At 42.0% G+C, this 23,239-nt stretch overlaps 1 protein-coding gene across 1 annotated transcript in view; it reads left to right on the top strand.

The window, feature by feature from the left end:
* The window catches only part of mettl22 (methyltransferase 22, Kin17 lysine), a 37,066-nt gene extending 22,788 nt beyond the window's left edge, over positions 1-14,278 (top strand). The window contains exons 7-12 of the mRNA XM_067233462.1: positions 5,174-5,245; positions 5,504-5,557; positions 5,738-5,818; positions 6,033-6,135; positions 6,537-6,705; positions 10,578-14,278. Coding sequence (XP_067089563.1) covers positions 5,174-5,245; positions 5,504-5,557; positions 5,738-5,818; positions 6,033-6,135; positions 6,537-6,705; positions 10,578-10,694 — 596 coding nt within the window. The 3' untranslated portion in view covers positions 10,695-14,278. The remainder of the gene's footprint in view (positions 1-5,173; positions 5,246-5,503; positions 5,558-5,737; positions 5,819-6,032; positions 6,136-6,536; positions 6,706-10,577) is intronic.
* Positions 14,279-23,239: the final 8,961 nt, after the last annotated feature.

Here is a 23,239-nt window from a genome sequence, read left to right as displayed (position 1 = left end):
TCATCCGCAAAAAGCAGCGACCCGATCCTGAGGTCACCAAACCGGACCCCCTCAACGCCCTGGCTGCGCCTAGAAATTCTGTCCATATAAGTTATGAACAGAATCGGTGACAAAGGGCAGCCCTGGCGGAGTCCAACCCTCACCGGGAACAAGTTCGACTTACTGCCGGAAATGCAGACCAAACTCTGGCACCGGTCGTACAGGGACCGGACAGCCCCGATCAGGGAATCCGGTACCCCGTACTCCCGGAGCACCCCCCACATGAGCCCCCGAGGGACACGGTCGAACGCCTTTTCCAAATCCACAAAACATGTGTAGAGGGTGTAGAGCTGGTCCACAGTTCCACGGCCAGGACGAAAACCACATTGCTCCTCCTGAATCCGAGGTTCGACAATCCGATGGACCCTCCTTTCCAGAACCCCTGAATAGACTTTCCCAGGGAGGCTGAGGAGTGTGATCCCCCTAAAGTTGGAGCACACCCTCTGGTCCCCCTTTTTAAAGAGGGGAACCACCACCCCGGTCTACCAGTCCAGAGGCACTGTCCCCGATGTCCACACGATGTTGCAGTCGTGTCAACCAAGACAGCCCTACAACATCCAGAGCCTTAAGGAACTCTGGGCGGACCTCATCCACCCCAGGGGCCCTGCCACCGCGGAGCTTTTTAACCACCTCGGCGACCTTAGCCCCAGAGATAGAAAGGCCCCCCCCGATGTCCCAGACTCTGCCTCCACTTCAGAAAGCGTGTTGGTGGAATTAAGGAGGTCTTCAAAGTATTCCTTCCACAGATCCAGGACGTCCCCCATCGAGGTCAGCAGCGCACCATCCCCACCATATACAGCGTTGACAGTGCACTGCTTCCCCCTCCTGAGTCGCCGGATGGTCGTCCAGAACCCTTTCGAAGCCGTTCGTATGTCGTTCTCCATGGCCTCGCCGAACTCCTCCCACGCCCGGGTTTTTGCCTCCGCATTCCGCTTGGCCTGCCAGTACACATCAGCTTCCTCTGGAGTCCTGCCAGCCAATAAAGTCCGATAGGCCTCCTTCTTCAGCTTGACGGCATCCCTCACCCCCCGGCGTCCACCACCGGGTTCGAGGGTTACCTCCGCGACATGCACCGACCACCTTGCGGCCGCAGCTACGGTCAGCCGCCTCAACAATGGAGGCCCGGAACATGGCCCATTCGGACTCAATGTCCCCGCCCCCCCCGGGACATGATTGAAGCTCTCCCGGAGGTGAGAGTTGAAGATCCTTCTGACAGGGGCATCAGAATCAGCTATGTGTGTGTGTTAAGTGTACACAAACAAGGAATTTACTATGGCAGGCAGGTGCTTACAATAAACATAAGAATCTTAGATATAAATTTTAGAACATTTACAAATTCTAAATAATTCTAAACAATACTGTACAATATCAAATATAGAATATAGCTGCAAGCAGCAATGGCGGATTCCTCCCTAAAAATTGCAAAATGTTGTGAAATTGACATAATAGATAGTTACACTGGGATTAACCAGAAGACTTGAAACTCAAATTTCTGTCAGAATAAAAAAATATTTATACCACTGACTGGGTTAAAACCCACCACCCTTTGCACATCAGCACTGCGTCTCATCCTACTAAGCTACACAGTAAAAGTTAAAGAATATAGGGAAAAACTTAAAAGGATGTTTAAGTCATAGAGATTAGGTCAATTTTTACACAGGTTTGCCAAATGTATGTTTTGATTCAACTATGAGGCTGCCTCTTGCAGAGGAAATGAGAAGACATCTATTTCATTGTACACCTCACTCGTATTTTGAGTTGTAAATGAGCAGCAAAAAACATTAAATCTATGTAATATTTATAAATAATAAGTACGCTTTTTTATATAAAATATACAGAAATATCAGTTGTAAAAATGTCATTCAAAAACGGACCCCTGTGCAACCGACGCAAGCAAGCACACCCTACAATTTCCCCAGAAATAGTACCCTCTCAAGTTCAGTCATATTTTCACATATCAAGGTGAAACTTTCCATGGTTACTTCAGTGGGGTGTCACCTTAAAGCCTAGGTTTGAAGAAACATCCTTCAAAATTGCATTTGATTTATGACACAAACATATTGAGGCAATGTGGACATTTACATAAATACACCCCTTTCAGCAATGTTGTATTTGATTCAATTGTCCCAAGTAACGTTTTGAAATGCATCAATTATACACATCTGTACAAAATGTCAAGTCAATTAGATTTTTTGATCAAGAGAAGAGGAACTTTGAAGGTTCTCCCAAATTATCACTGTTCAAGAAAATCCATCACGGCGGACCTTATGGGTCCTTGAGGCTTTTTTGTTCCTCATGAGAAGTGAGGCATGTACACCAAATTTCAGAAGAATTTGAGCGATGGGGTTTCAATGCCATCACTTTGAAAAGTGGACATTTGGGCGTGGCCTGTGGCGCCCCCTATGGTCTGATGTGGGCCATTCTTGGTGTGGGCGTTAGTTGTGGCATGTTGTATCAATGTGCCAAATTTCAAAACTTTTTACCCATGAGTTCATGAGATATATTACAAGAATAAATATAGCTGCTATAGAAAGCTGCTGGCGATAGCGGCTCACACCGTTGAGACGCAGCAAAAGCCGTCAAATTTACCTTCCCACGTTTCTTTGGATCACCTCTCAGCTAAAAAAAAAGGAAAGATATAGACACAAACTGCAAGTGTTGGCGTCTAACACAACAACCCAACTATTTAGCTAACTAGCTAACTTTATCTCACTACGACCAATGCAGTTGGTCGCCTCGAAACACAACAAACTATCTCAAAACGATTACATAAAGATGTGTTTTATGTCTAAAAATACGATCATTAATATACTTGCGTTTAACTTTACTTGTGCTTAGCTTTGATGAAGTGTTCGCTGCAAATACGTGTATATTTGGACGGCTGCCATTGTATGCCCTCACCGGAGACAGAGGTAGTGTTGTTTAATGCCACAAATCCACAATGTTCTCCTGTCTATATTTTCTTTATCGGACGGAATTCTGTAGAAACCCAGCCCAGGCTTGTCTCCTCTGCAATTAGTGCATCCGATAGCACAACAACTATCCGGCATTATGCCTAAACAAAAACAGCAGACTCAACGTAAATGTATGACTTTATAATGGGTGGCGGGCAGCGGAAAGTATTTTTTGCACTCCAGGGGGGCGTGTCCCTTGGAACGTGACGTCACGTGAAAACTATGAATTGCGGGACTCCCCATTGTCTGCTTTTCTCCATCGTTCTTTAAAAAAACTTTTTTTGACTTTCGCCTCTTTGTCCACTGGCTCCTCCTGAGATGTTTTCTCAGCGGACCTCTTAACGCCTGCGATGTAACGCATTTTTGAAGGTGCGCCGCCTCTAAAGTGTCCGGGTGAAACAGTATGCTATTTTTATTTACCCGCCACGGTGGCCGGTAGGTGAAGCGAGTTTACACAAAATCACCCGCATTTGGCTGGTGGCGGGTGATAATTTCCATCCCTGGTTTGCATATATAGTGTTATAGTACTGGATAAGATAATAGGCCTACAAATGTTGTTGAATAAATACAGAAAGTGGGACATGTTTAGTTTTTCACAGAAATATCAATGGATATTGATGATATGGATATATCAGAATCAGAAAATCAGAACATTATAGTCTTAAATTTCTTCTCTACAAAAATGATTGGAATCGGAATCAAGATTCAAGTTACAGTTTAACAATGCATATGGACGTGCAGTCTCTGAGCTTTGATTTGAGGGTATCCACATCCAAATTGGAGGAAAGGTTTAGCAATTACAGAATTTTAGTATGTAGCCTTTTTCAAATGACCAAAAGCAATTGTACAATAGACTCAAAAGCTGTTTCATGGACTGGTTTGGGTTATTCCTTTGTTAAAGGGTCTCTCAAAGCAAGTGAAACAGGCCATCCTTAGGCTGCAAAAAAACAAACAACCAAAGAAAACCCATTAGATAGATAGCAGGAATATGAGGAGTAGCCAAACAGTTTGGTACATTGAGGAAAAAAATAATGCACTGATGAGCTCGGCAACACAAAAAGGCTTGCACGTCCACAGAAGACAACAGTGGTGGATGATCACAGGATCCTGTCCATTGGGAAGAAAAGAAAAAATCACATCACCCAACCAAGTGAAGAACACTCTCCCGGAGGTGGTCATTATCCAAGTCTACCATAAAGAGAAGACTTCACGAGAGCAAATACAGAGGGCTCACCTCAAGGTGCAAACAAGTCATAAGCCTCAAGAATGGAAAGGCCAGAATCGTGTCATTGCCCCCAATTTTTTTTTAAAGGCACCCCAGTACTGGGACAGCATTCTTTGGACAGATTAAACTAATCACCTGTACGAGAATGATGAGAAGAAAGAAGTACATAGGAGGCTTGGAACTTGTATCCGTTATTATGTAAATTTGTCCAATTATATTTGATCCCCTGAAACAAGGGGGACTGTGTACCGCTCCAAAACTTGCACTGCTTGTTAGAGGGTGAGATGTTGGCATTTTAACATCTTGCATAACGTTCTCACCTCAGCGAACAACTGTGGCAAAAGAGGCAAGTGTTGGCTGAGCGGTCGAATGTGGTGATCTGAATAATAAGATGCTTTTCAGTCACGTAAAGACATTTTCCCATAATATCAATCTAGATGGTCTTTTTAAAAGGAAAATAAAAAGCAATGACCAGGGCTGCGTTTCCCGATAACGATGGATCGTAGCAACGATCGAGCAAAAAACGAAACCATTGATATTTCTTACGTGCGTTTCCCAAACATGCTCGTAAGAAGTAGGCTAATCTATGCGCTTTTAAAAGCTACGAATATTCAAGAGACACTTTAGCTACGATGGCTTTGGGAACGGCCCGTAAAACTAAGATTTGTCGTACGATGGATTCTACGATCAACTTAGGCTTACGACGCTTTCGGGAAACGCAGCCCTGTTAACTATGTCCAGGCAATGTAGCCCTGAAAGCGGTTCCTCCAACCTCTCGTAATTTTTAATAACATTTCACAAGACTTTACCAATTTTGTTATTTTATATTGACCTAGAATAAACATCACTGTAAACTGTCGAACAAAATACAATTTTAAACTAACTAAACAACTAACTATTTTAGTTGTATAGCCCTTGTTTGGCCAAATGTCTCACATCAAACCTTGTGCGGCAGATATCGGGGATGACCTGCTGAGCATGTGTCAGAGGAATATGACATTGAACCAACACCTTTTAGAGCCAACAGGTAAGTGAATGTCAAAGGACAGTTCATGCAATGTTCAGCAGTGATTAGGAGTGTTACTGAACTTTTTGTACCGCAATATCGGGAAGAGGTAACACGGTGATGCAAAGAAGTATAATAGTGAATATATGCATAATGTACAGGATATAGCCTACTTTATGGGACTGTGGGTTTAAAACTGAAATAATCATTACTGTTGCTGATGATGTGATGTTTTTTCCCCATGAGACAGTGTTTTTCTCTTTCTTGACTCTGGAAAAGGTGGAGATATGAGAGTGAGGGAGCTGGACTGGCTCCGGCACGATCTGTGCACAGGTGGGCAGGAGTCTCCATTACACACACATACGCAGGCACACCACGCACACACACAGAGACATGTCTCGCTGTCTCTTGCACACTGTCATTTTCTCTTTTACTTCATTTCTCCCTTACTTCGGAAACACACACATTTCATCCTCTTGTCCTTAACACCTCTTTCCATCCCTTATGTCTCAGATGGCGACACTGAATTCGGATGGACAGAGGAGGAAGTAGCTGATCTCTATGACAATACTACCTTCATAATTGCTGCCGATGGTGAGATGGAGTCTGGGCCCAACAAAAGTTGACACACCAGTCTTCCGGCCTCCAGAACAAGGAGATCCTAAAGAGATCCTGTTTTTTAGCTAGATGAGTATCTTTTAGTGGTATCAGGGAGACTGGATGTCCAGATTGCCTTTGCCGAAAGCGTGGACGCAATTGCATTGTATTGTGGGATCCTTGATTAGTTTTTTTACTTGCCTGTCCTCAGTGTGTTACGATGATGACCTGACCGATGGGTTTTTCAAGACTGTTTACAGACTCTGTGATAACTTCCACCAAGCCTGCACAGTCTACGTGGCTATAGAGAAAAGGTCAGTAGGACTGTAAAAAGGTAGTTGACTTCTTTACCATTCCTTGTCTTTTGTTGACTACTCTTTCATAAAGCGAGAGACTGAATGGATAGTACTTATCTAAACCTTTTAGATACATCAGACGGCAGTAGACAGTGAAATACTAACCTCAGGCAAAACTAGTTCCTAACAGTGGGAAGACGTTCTTGTCCAGTCACTGTAGCCACAATAGTCCAGAGAGAATGTGAAAGCAACTGATTTTACAATTCACAGATTTCAGATAATTCTTTTGGATTTACAGATACAAGGTACAAAGATTAATGAGTTATGTCCCCTGTGGTAATGTCTACATCTTTTTATAAACTGTGTGGGTGTACAATTGTGTGTGTGTGCGCGTGCATGTCTGTGTATGCTTTACCCAGGCTGAATTTCACACTGAGGCACATGGACGTGTCATGCGAGGCCTACGACCACTTCCGTCACTGTCTGTCAAAGATGCAGGAAATGATGGGTGGACGGACGAGTTTCAAAGTGCAGCAGGTTGCTCCCGCCTTTCCACAGCACCTGCAGTATGAACGCATAGAGCAGCTGGTGAGGGAAACAAAACACACACACAGAACTTACTTACATACTTACTTACTTACACTACAGCTAGCCCCAAACCCAAGGAATGCATGGACACACACACCCTAACACTTGGCTTTATTCATCACATAAAAAGAGAGCTGTTATAAGGAGTCATTCCTCAACCTAATTGATAGGGGGCCCATTGCATTCCTTTTGAAATGCATGTCTTCCCTGAAAGTCTGTGTAAAGTATAAAATACATACACTACCGGTCAAACGTTTTAGGCCAACCCAATTCTTCCAGTTTTTATTGAGATTTAAGCAGTTCAAGTCCAGTGAATAACCTGAAATGGTAGAAAAGTACATGGTAAACTGACAGAAAAAAGACGTTTAGGTCACCAGAAACTGAAAAATTATGTTCATTATAGTCATGCGAAAAAGAAAAAGGGGAACAAGTAATGGAGTTATCAACTTGCAGCTCTTCTGCAGAAGTGGAAGTAAATTAAAGCCGTGAAAGTTGATGTTAACAATTCCTAAAGGTGTTCCAATTTTTGTTGATTACTTACAAACTCTTAGTCTGTATAAAAGCAGTGTTGGAACAAACTGTGACTCTAAAGAATTGATTGGACAATATTGTACTGCAGAAGTAGTATATTGCTTTATCGTAATGGCAAAAAAGGCAATTATCAAAGGAAGACAGACGGACCATAATAACCCTTAAAAGTGTAGGTCTTTCCTTTTGAGAAATTGCAGGGTATTGGTGAGTACAGTCTCCTCCATCATCAAAAGGCACTTGGAAACTAGAGGATACTGAGAGTAAGATGTTTGGCAGACCTCTGGCAGACCCAAAGCCACAACAGCTTTAAGCACAGCTTAACACTGGTCAAAGTAAGCAAGTCTCAGTTTCAACTGTGAAGAGAAGACTTTGAGCTGCAGGTTTGACAGGTTGAATGGTAGTAAGAAAGCCATTGCTACAGTGGCAAAATGAGACAAAGAGGCTTGCCTGGGCCATGAAGCACCACCAGTGGACTCATGAAGACTGGAAGAAGATCTTATGGATCTATGAATCCATTTGAAATCTTCAGTTCATCACGCAGACACATTTAAATTTAGTCATTTAGCAGACGCTCTTATCCAGAGCGACTTACAGTAAGTACAGGGACAATCCGTTTTTTGCACGACTGGGAATCGAACCGGCAACCTTCTGATTAATAGCCTGCTTCTCTAACCGCTCAGCCATTTGATCCCCCCAACACCACCACCACCAGGCACCACCTTGATATTTGGTTTAGCAACCAAGGAAATCTTAAGGTTCTTATGTAATAATCAGTATTCTGAAGGAATTCATTCGTTTTGAGAGTAGAGTAGATTAGATATCATGAAGGAACAAATTATACACAATGATTTATTGAAGTGAATGGAAATATTATGAATAGTACTAAATATCGTTATTGTTAGTTTTAGAGTGGGATAACAAAATGAACAATTTGAACAATGGAAAGGTGAAAAGAGCGGGAATAGGGAAGACGAATCAGGCCTGCCAGTCTAGACTAATAATAGGAATACTAATAACTGGAAGAGTCTAGTGGTAAAAATAGTCAGTTGTACGTGTGGTCTAGTCAAACACACACAAATCACTTCATGCCAATGTCACGAGTAAGAAATATGGCTAGTCGCAATTACTTTTGTCGGTGTGTTGAAGCTGTGGGTCCAAAGCGGAGTCCGTATTTAAACGTGTCCGTGTAATTTGATCAAAAGTCCTTTCCTCAAAGAATTCCTTTGAATTCAGTGAGACTGAGTTGGTTATTCAGTCAGTCTTGAAGTTCTTCCTTTTGTTAAAATCTATTTGGCAGTGTTGTACGTACTGAAGTATTTGAATTATTTTGTGTCTATTCCAATATGTAATGATAGTATTCAATGACACAAATCTGTGTTCTAGAAAGAGTGGTTGGAGTCGCAGAGGTCCGATAATATCAGCTTTAATGCAGCAGTTGAAATCAACAAGTACAGAGCTCTGGGGTTTACGTTTCCCTACCCGCAACGTTTTGAGTTTGGGTTGGTTCACGAAGTCAAACTAGCTATCTGTCCCTCCCCAGCATATATTTATACAGTGCAATTAAAACAGAAAGATGAAAAGAGGGTTGAGCTGGTTCTCTCGTGCATCAGGGAGTTGTTCTTGCCTACGCGTCCCACCTGCTCGGGTGACGTTTCCACCCGGTTTCAAGGTTGTTTCTGAAAATGAAGAGATAGAGACACAAAGAACAGCCTGCTTCCCACACCCTGTGTGAGACACCATGTTTAAGCCTGAGCACACTTTTCAGATCATAAGACAGAACTTTAATAAGCACAATATATTCTTTAATACACCAGCCAAGTTAATTCATAGGAGAAGTGTCTGCGACCGTTTGTCGCTAGTTTTTATAATCTAAAGAAAGGGGACTGTCTTCGTACAGGTAAGGCAGTTCATTGGTCAGTTCATTGGCTTGGGAGTTGATTTTGCCATATCATGGATATCACAATATATTAATACATGTATTAAGTGTTTCTGTTTGGTATAAAATATAAGTCAAGTGATACAGCCTAGTGGGCTAGTTCAAATTTGTATCTTTTACTAAAGAAAACATTTAAGCATGGACGCTGCACGCACTGTGCCAGCTAATGAAAGTCAACAAACAAGCTAGCGCAACTCCAGAGGAACATTCATTGGAGTAAACTGCTATTGTTGGCATGTGTAAGCAAGCGTTAACAATTTTTGAAAATAAAGCCAGTGGGGTTGATTTGCCGAATGAAAAATTGGTATAAAAAGGGGGCCTCTTCTGTCGTTTGGAAATGATTTGGTTTTAAGTTATCCGACATCGACCAACAGTAGCCTACTCTGTAAGTTGTGTCGTTGAATTGTGCTAGCCAAAGGTGGGAACACTAGCAATCTTTTTCACCACCTGAAAGACATGCATGTGCGCGAATATATCTAACAGAGTTTTCTTGCGATCCCATAAACGTAGGCTACTGTTGAACGCTAAAGTCACTCTTCCGTGGCAAAGCACTGCAAAAGTTGGAAAATTAAACTTATGCCTTACGGAGTTACCCAATTCAAATCCGTCCGAGTGCGGTAGATTAGCCACTGCGGTGCAGATTGCATTGTCATGACATTTTAAGAATAACTAATATATCGTGATATATACCGTTACCGGCAGTGCTTACGAATTATACCGGGATAAACATTTTAGGCCATACCGCCCAGCCCTAGTCCTGGGTTCCTTTCTAGCAAAGGCTGAGGAAGATTTATCATTTGGCTGCCCCTTCTGGGGGCGTTATAAACCTTTTGACCGGTAGTTAATGTGTTAAGAGTTAGTCACACCACAGAAAAAATTTGTTACTAACCACCCAGCCAAATTTGAAGGATCGCCAAGTAAATAAAATAAGTTATCAAAATCTTCAAAAATAAGCAGTATTCTCTGCTATCTAACACTGGTCCGCTGAGAGCGTTGAAACCATGGCCACTCGTAGGAAAGCTACACCTCTCTCATCTGTCAAATACCGCTACAATAAAAATGGATGAAGGTTTGTAATCTACCCAGTGTAAAATGTTCATTGCAGAGTCGTGGTGATTGTGAGCTGGCTCTTCAAAAAATCAGCGTAATGTTGTATTGTAATGTGTTGAAGCAATACATTTCTATCATTTCTAATGTGTTTAGAAACAAATCTCGGAATTAGCTTGACACAGAATTGTTATGATTACTTTTCTTTAGTCCTTCTGTGATCTCATATCTCTATCAAATGTGTCCATAAGCCATATTTGTAAAGTGCTTCTGTTGAGAGTTTATCCCTATGCATCTCACGAAAGCTTGTAAGACGCATAACCTTCCAACTAATTGCTGCGGCTGCTGTTTTTTGCAGGAATTGTGGAAAGTTATCGCCACACCCGTTCGGGCCATCTCAACAGGTTCTGGATCCTTCGTTCCTACTGATTCAGAACTAGCTGGAATTGGATCCAACCCTCTTGGTACACTGTAAGGGGGGGGGGGGGGGGGGGGGGTAATTGAGATGGGTTATCGAGTCATTAAATCACATATCATCCTCAGCAACCATTTTGTTCCTGGTACATATTATCAGTCTAATGGCTTTTCATTGAACCTGGTAAAGCCTTTTATTTATTTTTATTACCCATAAAGACAATTAGACCTTTTTTCCTCCTTTCTCTGTCTAAGAGTACTTCATGACAAACACCATGGTTCAGATTGTGTACATGTAGGGGGAACTTTATATAATTTGGATTTTGCAGTGTTAAATTAATTAGTGTTGCCAGTCGAATCTTGTAAATAAGACTGTCGTTATAAACCTGAGGCCTGTTCCATAAAGCGAGTTTACTGAATAAGCCAGACTTATGTCAGTTAGTCGGACTCATTTCTAGTTCATTCGGTTCCATAAAGCTAGCTCAACGTAGTTCGAACTCAGTTACTATGGTAACTTATGCTTCGAAACTAGCCTGGTCCGGGGCAGGCTAATTGTCAGGCTTAGACCGTATTGTTGCTTAATCAGACGTTCCTGTAACACTGACCCAACGGGAAAACGATGATTTACCACGGACATTCTAATTTTCTTATTCTCATCAGTTCAATATGTAGGCTACACTCAGCGCTTGACATTAAAATTTTTGCTCACCAGCCACTGTTGCTAGTGGTTTTCCAAAGTTATTAGCCACTGAGCAATTTCATTAGCCAAAAATGAGCTATATTAACCAATGTTCTAGCCTCTCTGGAGTAAATATAAAAAATGTTAGACAAGCTTTCTTTCAACTTACCTTCTCCGTCACGTGTGTTCGCGCGTCTATGTTGCTTACCTAGTAACGAACATACGGTGGCCGAGACTGTTCCGTGTGTTCGCGCATCTGTTGCCTAGTAACGAACGCACGGTGGCCGAGACAGTTTAACACAGGAAAGCGATACGTGGTTGGCGTTGCCTTCTCAGCGTGAGAAATACAAGGTGTGGCGTGTGAGTGTATGAACTGGTTGAAATGCGTGTCTCACAGTCAATGCATGAGGCTTGAGAGCCCTGTTTTAGATGTGTTTTGAGAAGACTACAATAAAAAAAATATAGAGAGAGATATATAGAATTCCACCCGCCAAAGTGGCTAGTAAGAGTGACTGCTTTACCGGCCACAGCCAAATTCTACCCGCATTTGGCGGGGTGGGCAGGTGCTGATGTCAAGCCCTGGCTACATTTATAGAAAATCAACTTAAATAGCCTACATAGGCTACACAACACTTAGCCTAATGCATTAAACAATGATGAACAATGATTTGATACACACCATAGCCACGGTAAACATATGGCTATATGGTAGTTGTGTGAAGGTAGTGATTTCAAATGTTTAGGCATCAGGCATAGGCCTATATCTCAATCTAAATTATCCATGTATAATTATCATAGCTATATAATTGTTAACTGTAGCCTACAATTGCAAAACAAACCTAAATCCATACATCTATCCTCCCTATTTTCCCGACACAAAAACCATATTAAAAAGTTAGGCTACTGGATAATGTATTCATTAATAGTAGGCTATTTATTTAAAACAATGGCAAAAACGTCAATTTAGATGTGTTTAGAGGGTGTCTGTTTATTAATCAATGATGTCAAGGTCTAAAAAAGGACCTTGACCTACGTAGCCTATCGTTCAGGTCAATCATGGCGTGTCATTTTATTTTTATGAAGCGGTGGATGAGGGAGCTGTGATAGTACCCAGCTTAAAGGGAACGTTCTTTCTGGAAGAAGTCACGTTAAGAATACTTAAGAACACTTAAGAATAGGGTGCACACGCAATTAGCTTGACATTTTACGTGCGGGTGGGCAGGGATACTTATGTCTAATAAGCAAATGACTACATAGACAATACTTAAATTTAGCAAAATTGCAGATAGGATAGGATAACTATGTACAAAAGAAATGTAGTTGTAATTGTGTCATTATTATTATTAGCATAATAACATTATGCTATAGGCCTAGGCCTTAATTGTCCACGTAGTTTGCTGCTAAAACGCAAATCGTTAGACTGCAAGACAATATGGACGACGAGCTTGTTAGATAAAGTGTTTTACGATGAAGGCAGGAATCTGTTTGTCTTTTGTTTCTGTCTATCAGCAACGTGCACGTTGATGGTCTTAATGGTGATAAATAAATGCGTTATGGCACAGGAAGTAGACTGGGCATCGACATGAAAGAAGGCAACACGGGGCAAAGAGATCAAGGGTAAGCTGTCGAGGAGACCGTCGAGAGGGTCGAAAGTGTGGGTTAACTTTAATCCATCATCACCGCACAGTGCGGGTAACGTAGCGAGCCACCCACATAGGCTACGAACTCGTTATGCTAGCCAGCCCACTTTAGCCAACTGACAAGGTTATATTTGGCAGAGTTCATTATCTTTTCAAAGGAAATGTAGCCTCTAGAGAACGCACATTGTCTTTTTAAATAGGAACCGGTGTCACAGTCTAAAATACACACGGGCACTGCATGAATATATCCAAAACTAAGGACTTTAAAATCGGCAACACATTGGCAATGAAAAAGGCTACACAACGGACCAATAGGGTCCAACTCATAGACCTATATAACTAGGCCAAGCTACGGAGGTTTTTAAAGATGGCGTCCGCGAAACGGACTGCGCCATCTTTCCATTTGCGGCTTGTCTGGTCTTGCGCAGAACAGTTGCTCCCCATGCTCCTAGCTAATGCACGATTGATGGACACGTCATACTTTTGCGACAACCAGTCGCGAGCGTGTGAGCTAAGGGATTGCAGTAGAGTCAGAAAACTTGCAGAATAGGGTAGCCTGCAAGTCTGATCAAGAAGCAGCATCATGAGAACTTTACGAAAATCAATGATATAAGTACTGTATAGTTTTCCTTTCACTTAACTCAAAAAAATGCTTCGTTATTTTTTCTACACAAATGCTGGGTTGAGCCTGTTGGGTCATTTTGTTGGGTTATTTACATGGCGTTGGGTAGTTTTTGTGCAGCCCAGCCGCTGGGTTAGTGGCTGGGACACTTCAACCCAACTGCTGGTTTATCTGCGCCATATAAACATGGACTAACTCTGTCAACAGTCTTTTCAACTCCAGGACACATTTTGTTCATTTATTAACCCTTGTGCTGCCTTCGGGTCACATGACCCAAAGGTTCATAACGAACCATCGTTGTGTTTACCCAATTTTACCCAATACAAAAACAAATAAAAATAATTTTCTTTTAACCGTCGCAATGTGGGGGGTCTGAGACAGCCGAACGGTTAAAAGAAAATGCTTCACTTTGTTTTTGTATGCGGTAAAGTTGTTGCAATACGATGGTGGGTCACAATGACTGATGAGTCAGAATGACCCGAAGATAACACAAGGGTTAAAAGGTTTCTATCCAACCAAGTTAGGAATTAGCGACAGCAGAAATAGCGTAACTTCTTGCAGCAACTGTGAATGGTGAGATTATCCTAGGTTGAGGCTAGCTTTTAGCTGTCAACTCACTTTGGCCTGTATGTCAATTTAGTTGCTAGGCAGCTAGCCACATTTCTACTGTAAAATCCCATGTTTGTGTAAGAAATAAATGTACTGCTGAAAACAATTTGCGTTTATTTGGTGTTTATTTGTCAAACTGATGCAGATTGTTGTCCTATGTTACACACATCCACGCCACCAAGTACGAACCCAGCCGCTGGGTTAAATGGTTCACTTTAACCCAGCCGCTGGGTTGTTTAATACATATACTTTGTTTTGTAAAAGAGCGGTCTTTTCTACTACTCTTTGTACAGCAGCATCCACGTGCACCAGCAAAGACAAATAAAAATGGTTAGTATCCACTTTTGTACCTACAAATTCACTGTTGTAGACATCTGTAAGTAGCCTACCAGACGGGTGCCATTTCCACCTTCAAATTTTCATTAAGAACAATTATTTTTTTATTTTTTTACTTACAACTTTAAAGGTATGTTAATCCTCAAATAAAACATATTTTCCCACTTCAGGCACAAGCCTTAATAATAATATCCTTTTTATTCAGGCAAGGGAGTCGTTCTTGTACCACCCCGTCACAGACAATATGTATGCCAGTAGAGTAGTAAATCAAGAAATGTATTTTTTAAATGTAATGTTTTCCTAATAGTAAAATGTCCCTTTTTTGGAAACCATCAATGGAAAGTCTGTTATTTCATCAACATTAATTTCAGTAAAATTTCATTTATGTTACATACATTTTTAACAAGATGACCCCATGATGTGATGGAGTGGTTCACTGTGACAGGTTGGTATGGACAAAGTGTTTATCTATATGATATGCTTGTTTTAAACTTCATAAAACTGGGGATGAAAACATTAACATTGGATATTTCATGGAAAACATTGGTCATGGAAAACATTGGTCTGAAAAACAAAAAAAAGAGCATCATATCAGTGACAGGGAGAGTCGCATCCACACATCCCTCTGGATTTCCATGTGGCGGGATGTCACAGGCTGTGGTGCTTGAATGATTTTGAGCACATCATCAAAGAGATACCACAGGAAGTTGTCTTCTGGAGGCCAGAACACGGGCAGGTGTTTCATCTGTATCCATGATGATCCAAGGATAAAGGTCATTGTCATACAGTTAGGTCCATAAGTATTTGGACATTGACACAATTTTCATCATTTTGGCTCTGTATACCACCACAATGGATTTGAAATGAAACAATCAAGATGTGCTTTAAGTGCAGACTTTCAGCTTTAATTTCAGGGTATTTACATCCAAATCAGGTGAACGGTGTAGGAATTACAACACATTTTATATGTGCCCCCCCCCCCTTTTTAAGGGACCAAAAATTATTGGACAAACTAACAATCATAAATCTAATTGTCACTTTTAATACTTGGTTGCAAATCCTTTGCAGTCAATGACAGCCTGAAGTCTGGAACCCATAGACATCACCAGACGCTGGGTTTCGTCCCTGGTGATGCTCTGCCAGGCCTCTACTGCAACTGTCTTCAGTTCCTGCTTGTTCTTGGGGCATTTTCCCTTCAGTTTTGTCTTTAGCAAGTGAAATGCATGCTCAATTGGATTTAGGTCAGGTGATTGACTTGGCCATTGCAGAACATTCCACTTCTTTGCCTTTGGTTGCTTTCGCAGTATGCTTCGGGTCATTGTCCATCTGCACTGTGAAGCGCCGTCCTATGAGTTCTGAAGCATTTGGCTGAATTTGAGCAGATAATATTGCCCGAAACACTTCAGAATTCATCCTACTGCTTTTGTCAGCAGTCACATCATCGATAAATACAAGGGAACCAGTTCCATTGGCAGCCATACATGCCCACGCCATAACACTACCTCCACCATGCTTCACTGATGAGGTGGTATGCTTTGGATCATGAGCAGTTCCTTCCCTTCTCCATACTCTTCTCTTCCCATCATTCTGGTACAAGTTGATCTTGGTCTCATCTGTCCATAGGATGTTGTTCCAGAACTGTACAGGCTCTTTTAGATGTTTTTTGGCAAACTCTAATCTGGTCTTCCTGTTTTTGAGACTCACCAATGGTTTACATCTTGTGGTGAACCCTCTGTATTTACTCTGGTGAAGTCTTCTCTTAATTGTTGACTTTGACACAGATACGCCTACCTCCTGGAGAGTGTTCTTGATCTGGCCAACTGTTGTGAAGTGGTTTTTCTTCACCAGGGAAAGAATTCTTCTGTCATCCACCACAGTTGTTTTCCGTGGTCTTCCGGGTCTTTTGGTGTTGCTGAGCTCACCAGTGCGTTCTTTCTTTTTAAGAATGTACCAAACAGTTGATTTGGCCACACCTAATGTTTTTGCTATCTCTCTGATAGGTTTGTTTTGATTTTTCAGCCTAATGATGGCTTGCTTCACTGATGGTGACAGCTCTTTGGACTTCATATTGAGAGTTGACAGCAACAGATTCCAAACACAAATACCATACTTGAAATGAACTCTAGACCTTTTATCTGCTCCTTGTCAATGAAATAACGAACTCCCTTTATGAGGGAATAACATACACCTGGCCATGGAACAGCTGAGCAGCCAATTGTCCAATTACTTTTGGTCCCTTAAAAAGGGGGGGGCCACATATAAAATGTATTGTAATTCCTACACCGTTCACCTGATTTGGATGTAAATACCCTGAAATTAAAGCTGAAAGTCTGCACTTAAAGCACATCTTGTTTCATTTCAAATCCATTGTGGTGGTATACAGAGCCAAAATGATGAAAATTGTGTCAATGTCCAAATACTTATGGACCTAACTGTACATCTGGGTATGTGGCTTGTAGATAATTCAGCACCGGATTCATGTGTTCCCATATAGCTGGTGGGCTTTTGTGTCTGGAGGGTGACAATGCTAAAACAGACGGGCTCTTTTTCACCATCTATGTAGAAAACACCAGTGTGCAGAGTAGCGTGTTGGTGCGAGGAGCCAAAGTGGAGCGCTTGGATTTCTGAGCTGTATTTGCATGTGTAGTTTTCAGAGAAGTCAATGTGGATCACTGCCTTCTCTTTTGACAAGTTCTTCTTCAACTCTCTGCAGTAGGAATACTGTTGATTTATGTTGAATGTGTGTCTAGAATTTATGGAGAAGAGTGTGGAATAACTCCCAAGATTGTCTTGTGTGTCCTCCATTGTTTTCTTCACTGTGATCTTGACAGTGGTTGGACCCTCCCTCGCATCTTCCCTTGCTTTCTCTGCTGTGGCCCATTGAGTGAATGCAACCTTTGCTGAGCCATCAAATCTGGAGAGCTTAACAGTCTTGCCTTTGCATTCCTCGCACTCATCATACATGCACATTTTCCTGGAGGTGTCACAGGTTATAATTTTTGTCAAACTCTCGAGATCTGAAGTATCTATGAGCCTCAAATTACATTTAGTCATTTAGCAGACGCTCTTATCCAGAGCGACTTACAGTAAGTACAGGGACATTCTCCCCAGGGCAAGTAGGGTTAAGTGCTTTGCCCAAGGACACAATGTCATTTGGCACGGCCAAGAATCAAACCAACAACCTTCTGATTAATATCCCAACTCCGCTCAGCCATCTGACCCCCCAAATTATGCAACTTCTCAATGACAAATCTGAGATTTTCATGGATCTTGCACAGACACGTGTTCCGTTCAGAGAGAGTGGGATGTACAACACAGAATGGGCGAAGCTTACAGAAAAGGGAGTATGATATGGTGTTTGTGTTTTCAGTAAGAATGTTTTTGTGAAGATTTTTCCTTGTCAGCCAGAAACCTTTTCTGCTTCTTCACCTTGTTTTTGGTAATTGCTTGTTTTCGTCCAGTCGTTATCCAACTGTTGTCATCTTGAGTGAAGAAGGTTTTGTCTTTGGACTTGAAAGCAGCAGTGAACCTGTTTGTGGGATTTCTGTTGGTGGAACAGAGGTCTTCACTCAGAACATGGCGACGCTTCTATGAAAATCCAAGGACATTTTCGGCAAAACCTTGTAGCCTGTACTTCTTCACTATCCTCCCCGTTGTAACCTTTGCTATTAGTTGTTTTAGTTTTTCTTGCTTTATAGTACTTATTCTTTATGTCTTCAATCAAGGCTTCATGAAAGAGGAGTGGTTTTCTGATTTTGAAGCTTACTCTGCCCGTCTTAGTTAATTAATTCATTTATTTATTCCTAACTGCGCACAACCCTGACCTTGAAGATCCTAACTGTTGCTTTGACTGTTGGACAGGATCTGGACTCAAAGGAAAGGTGTCCAGACTGTGCTTTCTAGCCTCTGCTTTCTCTTTTATCTTCTTGTTCTGCTTCCTCCACTTTTTACGCAGATGACGTTTCCCTCACTCACTTAGATCACTAATCTTATACTTTTTTTCCTTGCTCTACATCCCGTTTCAATCTCTGACGCTTACTGTCACATTATGCATCTCCAATCCAAAATTAAATCTCGAATCGGCTTCTTATATCGCAACAAAGCATCCTTCACTCATGCTGCCAAACATACCCTCGTTAAACTGACCATCCTACCGATCCTAGACTTTGGCGATGTCATCTATAAAATTACATTTACATTTAGTCATTTAGCAGACACTCTTATACAGAGCGACTTACAGTAAGTACAGGGACGTTCCCCCGAGGCAAGTAGGGTGAAGTGCCTTGCCCAAGGACACAACGTCAGTTTGCATGACCGGGAATCGAACTGGCAACTTTCAGATTACTAGCCCGATTCCCTAACCGCTTAGCCATCTGACTCCCCAACCAAAATAGCCTCCAACAGTCTACTCAACAAATTGGATGCAGTCTATCACAGTGCCATCCGTTTTGTCACCAAAGCTCCATACACTACCTACCACTGCGACCTGTACACTCTCATTGGTTGGCCCTCGCTTCATAATTGTCGCTTAACCCACTGGCTACAGGTTATCTATAAATCCCTGTTAGGTAAAACCCCGCCTTATCTCAGCTCACTGGTCACCATAGCAGCACCCACCCGTAGCACGCGCTCCAGCAGGTATATCTCACTGGTCACCCCCAATGCCAATTCCACATTTGGTCGACTTTCCTTCCAATTCTCTGCTGCCAATGACTGGAACGAACTACAAAAGTCTCTGAAGCTGGAGACTCTTACCTCCCTCACCAGCTTTAAGCACCAGCTGTCAGAGCAGCTCTCAGATCACTGCACCTGTACATAGCCCACCCGTTAACAGCCCATATATCTACCTCATCCCAATATTGTATTTATTTATTGGGTATGCTCACGCCTTCGGCGAGCACAACCATTGTTCTCTCAGACCTTCAGTACGCTCTCAACGAAGGCAGTCGCATTTTCTTTCCCTCTCCTCCCCCTGACCTTCCCTGCTTGCTTCCCTGCTTGGCTTCTATCGTATTGTCTAGTTATTCACGGAGAAATGCTCTGAAGTTTCAATCATTTGGATAGTTTTTGAAGATATTACTCAAAATCAAATACTACAAAAAGGAACAACCTGAGAGGACTGAAGCCCAAGGAGAACAGAAGTATTTTGGGCTGCCCTCCAAGACTGACCACAGGCAAGCAAACTAAAGCTTGTTCCCTGTAGAACTATGGCTTGTAATGACTGCAAACAACTTACTCAGAGGATAGTCGAACTGGAGCTAAGAGTCAGAACCCTCTTAGATATCAGAGAGACTGAAGACTTCATAGATTCCATGCTACCTAGCCCGGAGGCTAAGCTACCTGCCAATGAGCCACCCTTGGAACCAGCTTTCTCTTCACCGGCCGTTGGACCGGATGAGTCATGGCCTGCTCTCGGCGCTAAACCAAAGAGGCCTAGCGCCGCTTCTACCTTCATCAGAGATGTGACTGTCACCAAGGATAAACAGCAAAAAAAGCGAGGCAGAAACTCTTCCCGCATCACCTCTCCTCCTGTCACACTCAGAAACAGTTTCGAACCACTGGGAACTTTCTCTCCCTTGTGTGTGGAATCCAAGGCGAAGAGGCACAGGAGTGCTAGCCACGCAGCTAACAAACATGAAGGGCCCAGATCGCCGACACACCATGATGGTAGCTACTACACACATGCGAATCCAACACATCATCGTCTGCTGCGACCGGGAGTCCCCCATTTCACTCCAAGCCCCTCTCGGACCACTCGGGGCGCTGTTCGACCCCCTATCAAGCCTAATCAGACAACAATATCACAGGATTATTAAGATCCAAGGTATGCTAAGACTACCCACAGCCCATCAACACTTAGAGGAGCTAACACTGCTAGCACTATAGAATCTACTGCTAGCACTAACGCAGTGTCTAACCTTGGTCTAGCACAAGGTCCTATCATTGCTAACCCAAATAAGATAAGAACTGGCCCCGCAGCTACTGATAAGGCAAACGTTAGAAATGCAAACACAACACCACATATGGCCACTATCTTGATTGGAGATGCCATGACAGCACATGTTAAACTGGCAAAGACAGAAAATATTTGTCTTAGCAACACATCTGTCGAGGAACTGTCCTCAGAGGTACAAACAATCCTCAACAATAAACCAAACAACCCTAAGATTATCATCCACACTGGCTCGTTTGATATCCTACACAAGAAAACTGGCACTGAGATACTTAAAAAACATTTCACCCAGCTACTAAACACACTTAACAGATATCAAGATGTATTCATCAGTGGACCGATTGCATGCTTTCGCAGAGGAAAAGAAGCCTTCAGTCGACTACTATCTTTCAACACATGGTTGGCATCTGTCTGTCTGACACACAAACTGAGATTTATCGATAACTTCAATGTGTTCTGGAACTGTGCAGACCGTTTTCAAGCTGACGGACTCCACCCAAACCGTAGAGGATCTCGACTACTAACAGCAAACATCAATCACGTGCTCCTGACCACAAATCAAGCTTCCCTCCCTATCCCTGTTGTGTCTAAGCTGACTGACGCATCCCAAACAACCTCCCATGGAACAGAACAGAACATTCAAACAGCCTCCTGCAAGGACATGGGCCCTGCACAGATCTGCACCCCCAGGATGAATTCCCTTGTGATGGAACAGCTCAGTGACAGAGACTTTCCCAAAGAAAAGCTACGCTAGGACAGCCACCATGCTATTTCATTGGACATACCGGTCATCATCACAAACAGAAAATGGCATGGTAAAATGCATGGTTACAAACCTGAAACTAGTGTTAGAAGTCACAGAACTATCCATATTCTTCCAACAGATTTATCTACCCCTGTTTTATCTGTTAATACCCCACAGATGAAACTGGCCCTTCTAAATGTTAGATCACTAAATAACAAAACATTCCTAGTTAATGATCTGGTCAAAGAAAACAACTTAGACTGCATCTGTCTAACAGAAACCTGGCTAAACAATGACACGGCAACAGCAACTTTGATAGAAGCGTGTCCGCCTGATTACAGCTTTCACCAAGTTTCAAGGACATCAAAAAAAGGTGGAGGAGTCGCAGCTATTTTCTCCTCTAAACTGTTGTTCAAAATCACTGAGCTAGGTGAATTCACATCATATGAATATCTTGCTATAGAGCTCAAAACCGAATCAATACTTTTTGTTATTATATATCGGCCACCCAAGCACTCGTCAATATTCATACAAGAATTCTCTGAACTATTATCACTATGTGTCACTAGATATGACAAAGTAGTTTTAAACGGAGACTTAAATATCCAAGTAAATAAAAAAGCAGACCCAAGAACTATTGAGCTCTTAAATCTCCTTGACAGTTTCAATCTAACTCAACACATAACAGACCCAACACACCGGCACGGAAACACACTAGATCTAGTGATAACAACTGGACTAAATATCAATAATATTTCAATAACTGATCTACCCCTCTCAGACCATCATTATATACTTTTTAATGTGGAAATTATCCTAACAAAAACCAAAAAATAATTCTTAGTCCATAGAAGATATTTAGACGATACAGCTATGATGACATTTTCTGAACAATTTGCTCTATATGAGCCGACTAACCATGATTGCTCTCTGAATGAAATGGTAGAGAACCTCAATGATGCACTATTATCTGTGTTAGACTATGTTGCACCACTGAAAACCAAAAAGAAGTGCACAAACAGAACCTCCCCATGGCTGAGAAATAAAAATGTTAGTGAAACGAAAAGAAAATGCCGTGCAGCAGAGACAAAATGGAGGAAAACAAAGATCACTATCCACTACAATATCTACAAGGATACACTAACCACCTATAACAAAACCATCCGTCTAGCAAGGAGAGAATATTTCTCCAACATTATTACAGAAAATGCCAGAAATTCCAGAGTTCTTTTCTCCACCATTGACCAGCTGCTAAACACTGTCCCTGCCCCACCTCCATCCTCAGCAGTTAAATGTGAAGAGCTTGCTTTGTTCTTCAAGAACAAAATAACTTTGATCAGAGCGAGTATTATTAATAGTGGGGTCGAAACTGACATCAGTAGATTCTGCAACATAACCATGAGCATATTTACCTGTATCACACTTAGTGAACTTTCCAAAATTGTCAGCGAATCTAACTCCACAACCTCAGATATTGATCCTATACCCACAACATTCTTTAAGCGAGTGTTTGATAGTGTCTCAGGTCCGGTGCTAGAGATTATAAACACATCCCTTAGAACTGGCGTCTTCCCAGATGCCTTCAAAACAGCTGTTGTAAAGCCCCTATTAAAGAAATCCAAATTGGATAACAGTCTACTTGCAAATTACAGACCAATATCAAACCTTCCATTTATTAGTAAAGTACTGGAAAAGATAGTTTTAGTCCAATTAAATTATTTTCTTGAAGAAAATAACATCCTGGAAGTCTCGCAGTCAGGTTTCAGGAAATATCACAGTACTGAAACTGCTCTCACCAAAATAATTAGCGACCTCAGACTAAACTCTAATGCAAATAAAGTCTCTATCCTTATCCTGTTAGATCTCAGTGCAGCATTCGATACAATTGATCACGACATCCTAATCAATAGACTGGAAAAGCTTATTGGGTTCACGGATAGTGTATTGAACTGGCTGAAATCATATATCACAGGAAGGAAGTTTTATGTTAGTTTAGGTGACCATAGGTCCAAGAAACATGAG

The sequence above is a fragment of the Osmerus mordax genome, chromosome 3 (assembly GCF_038355195.1).
Source record: "Osmerus mordax isolate fOsmMor3 chromosome 3, fOsmMor3.pri, whole genome shotgun sequence".
Lineage (NCBI taxonomy): Eukaryota > Metazoa > Chordata > Actinopteri > Osmeriformes > Osmeridae > Osmerus > Osmerus mordax.
The sequence above is the reverse complement of the archived record's forward strand: the minus strand, read 5'-3'. Positions and strand labels throughout refer to the sequence as shown.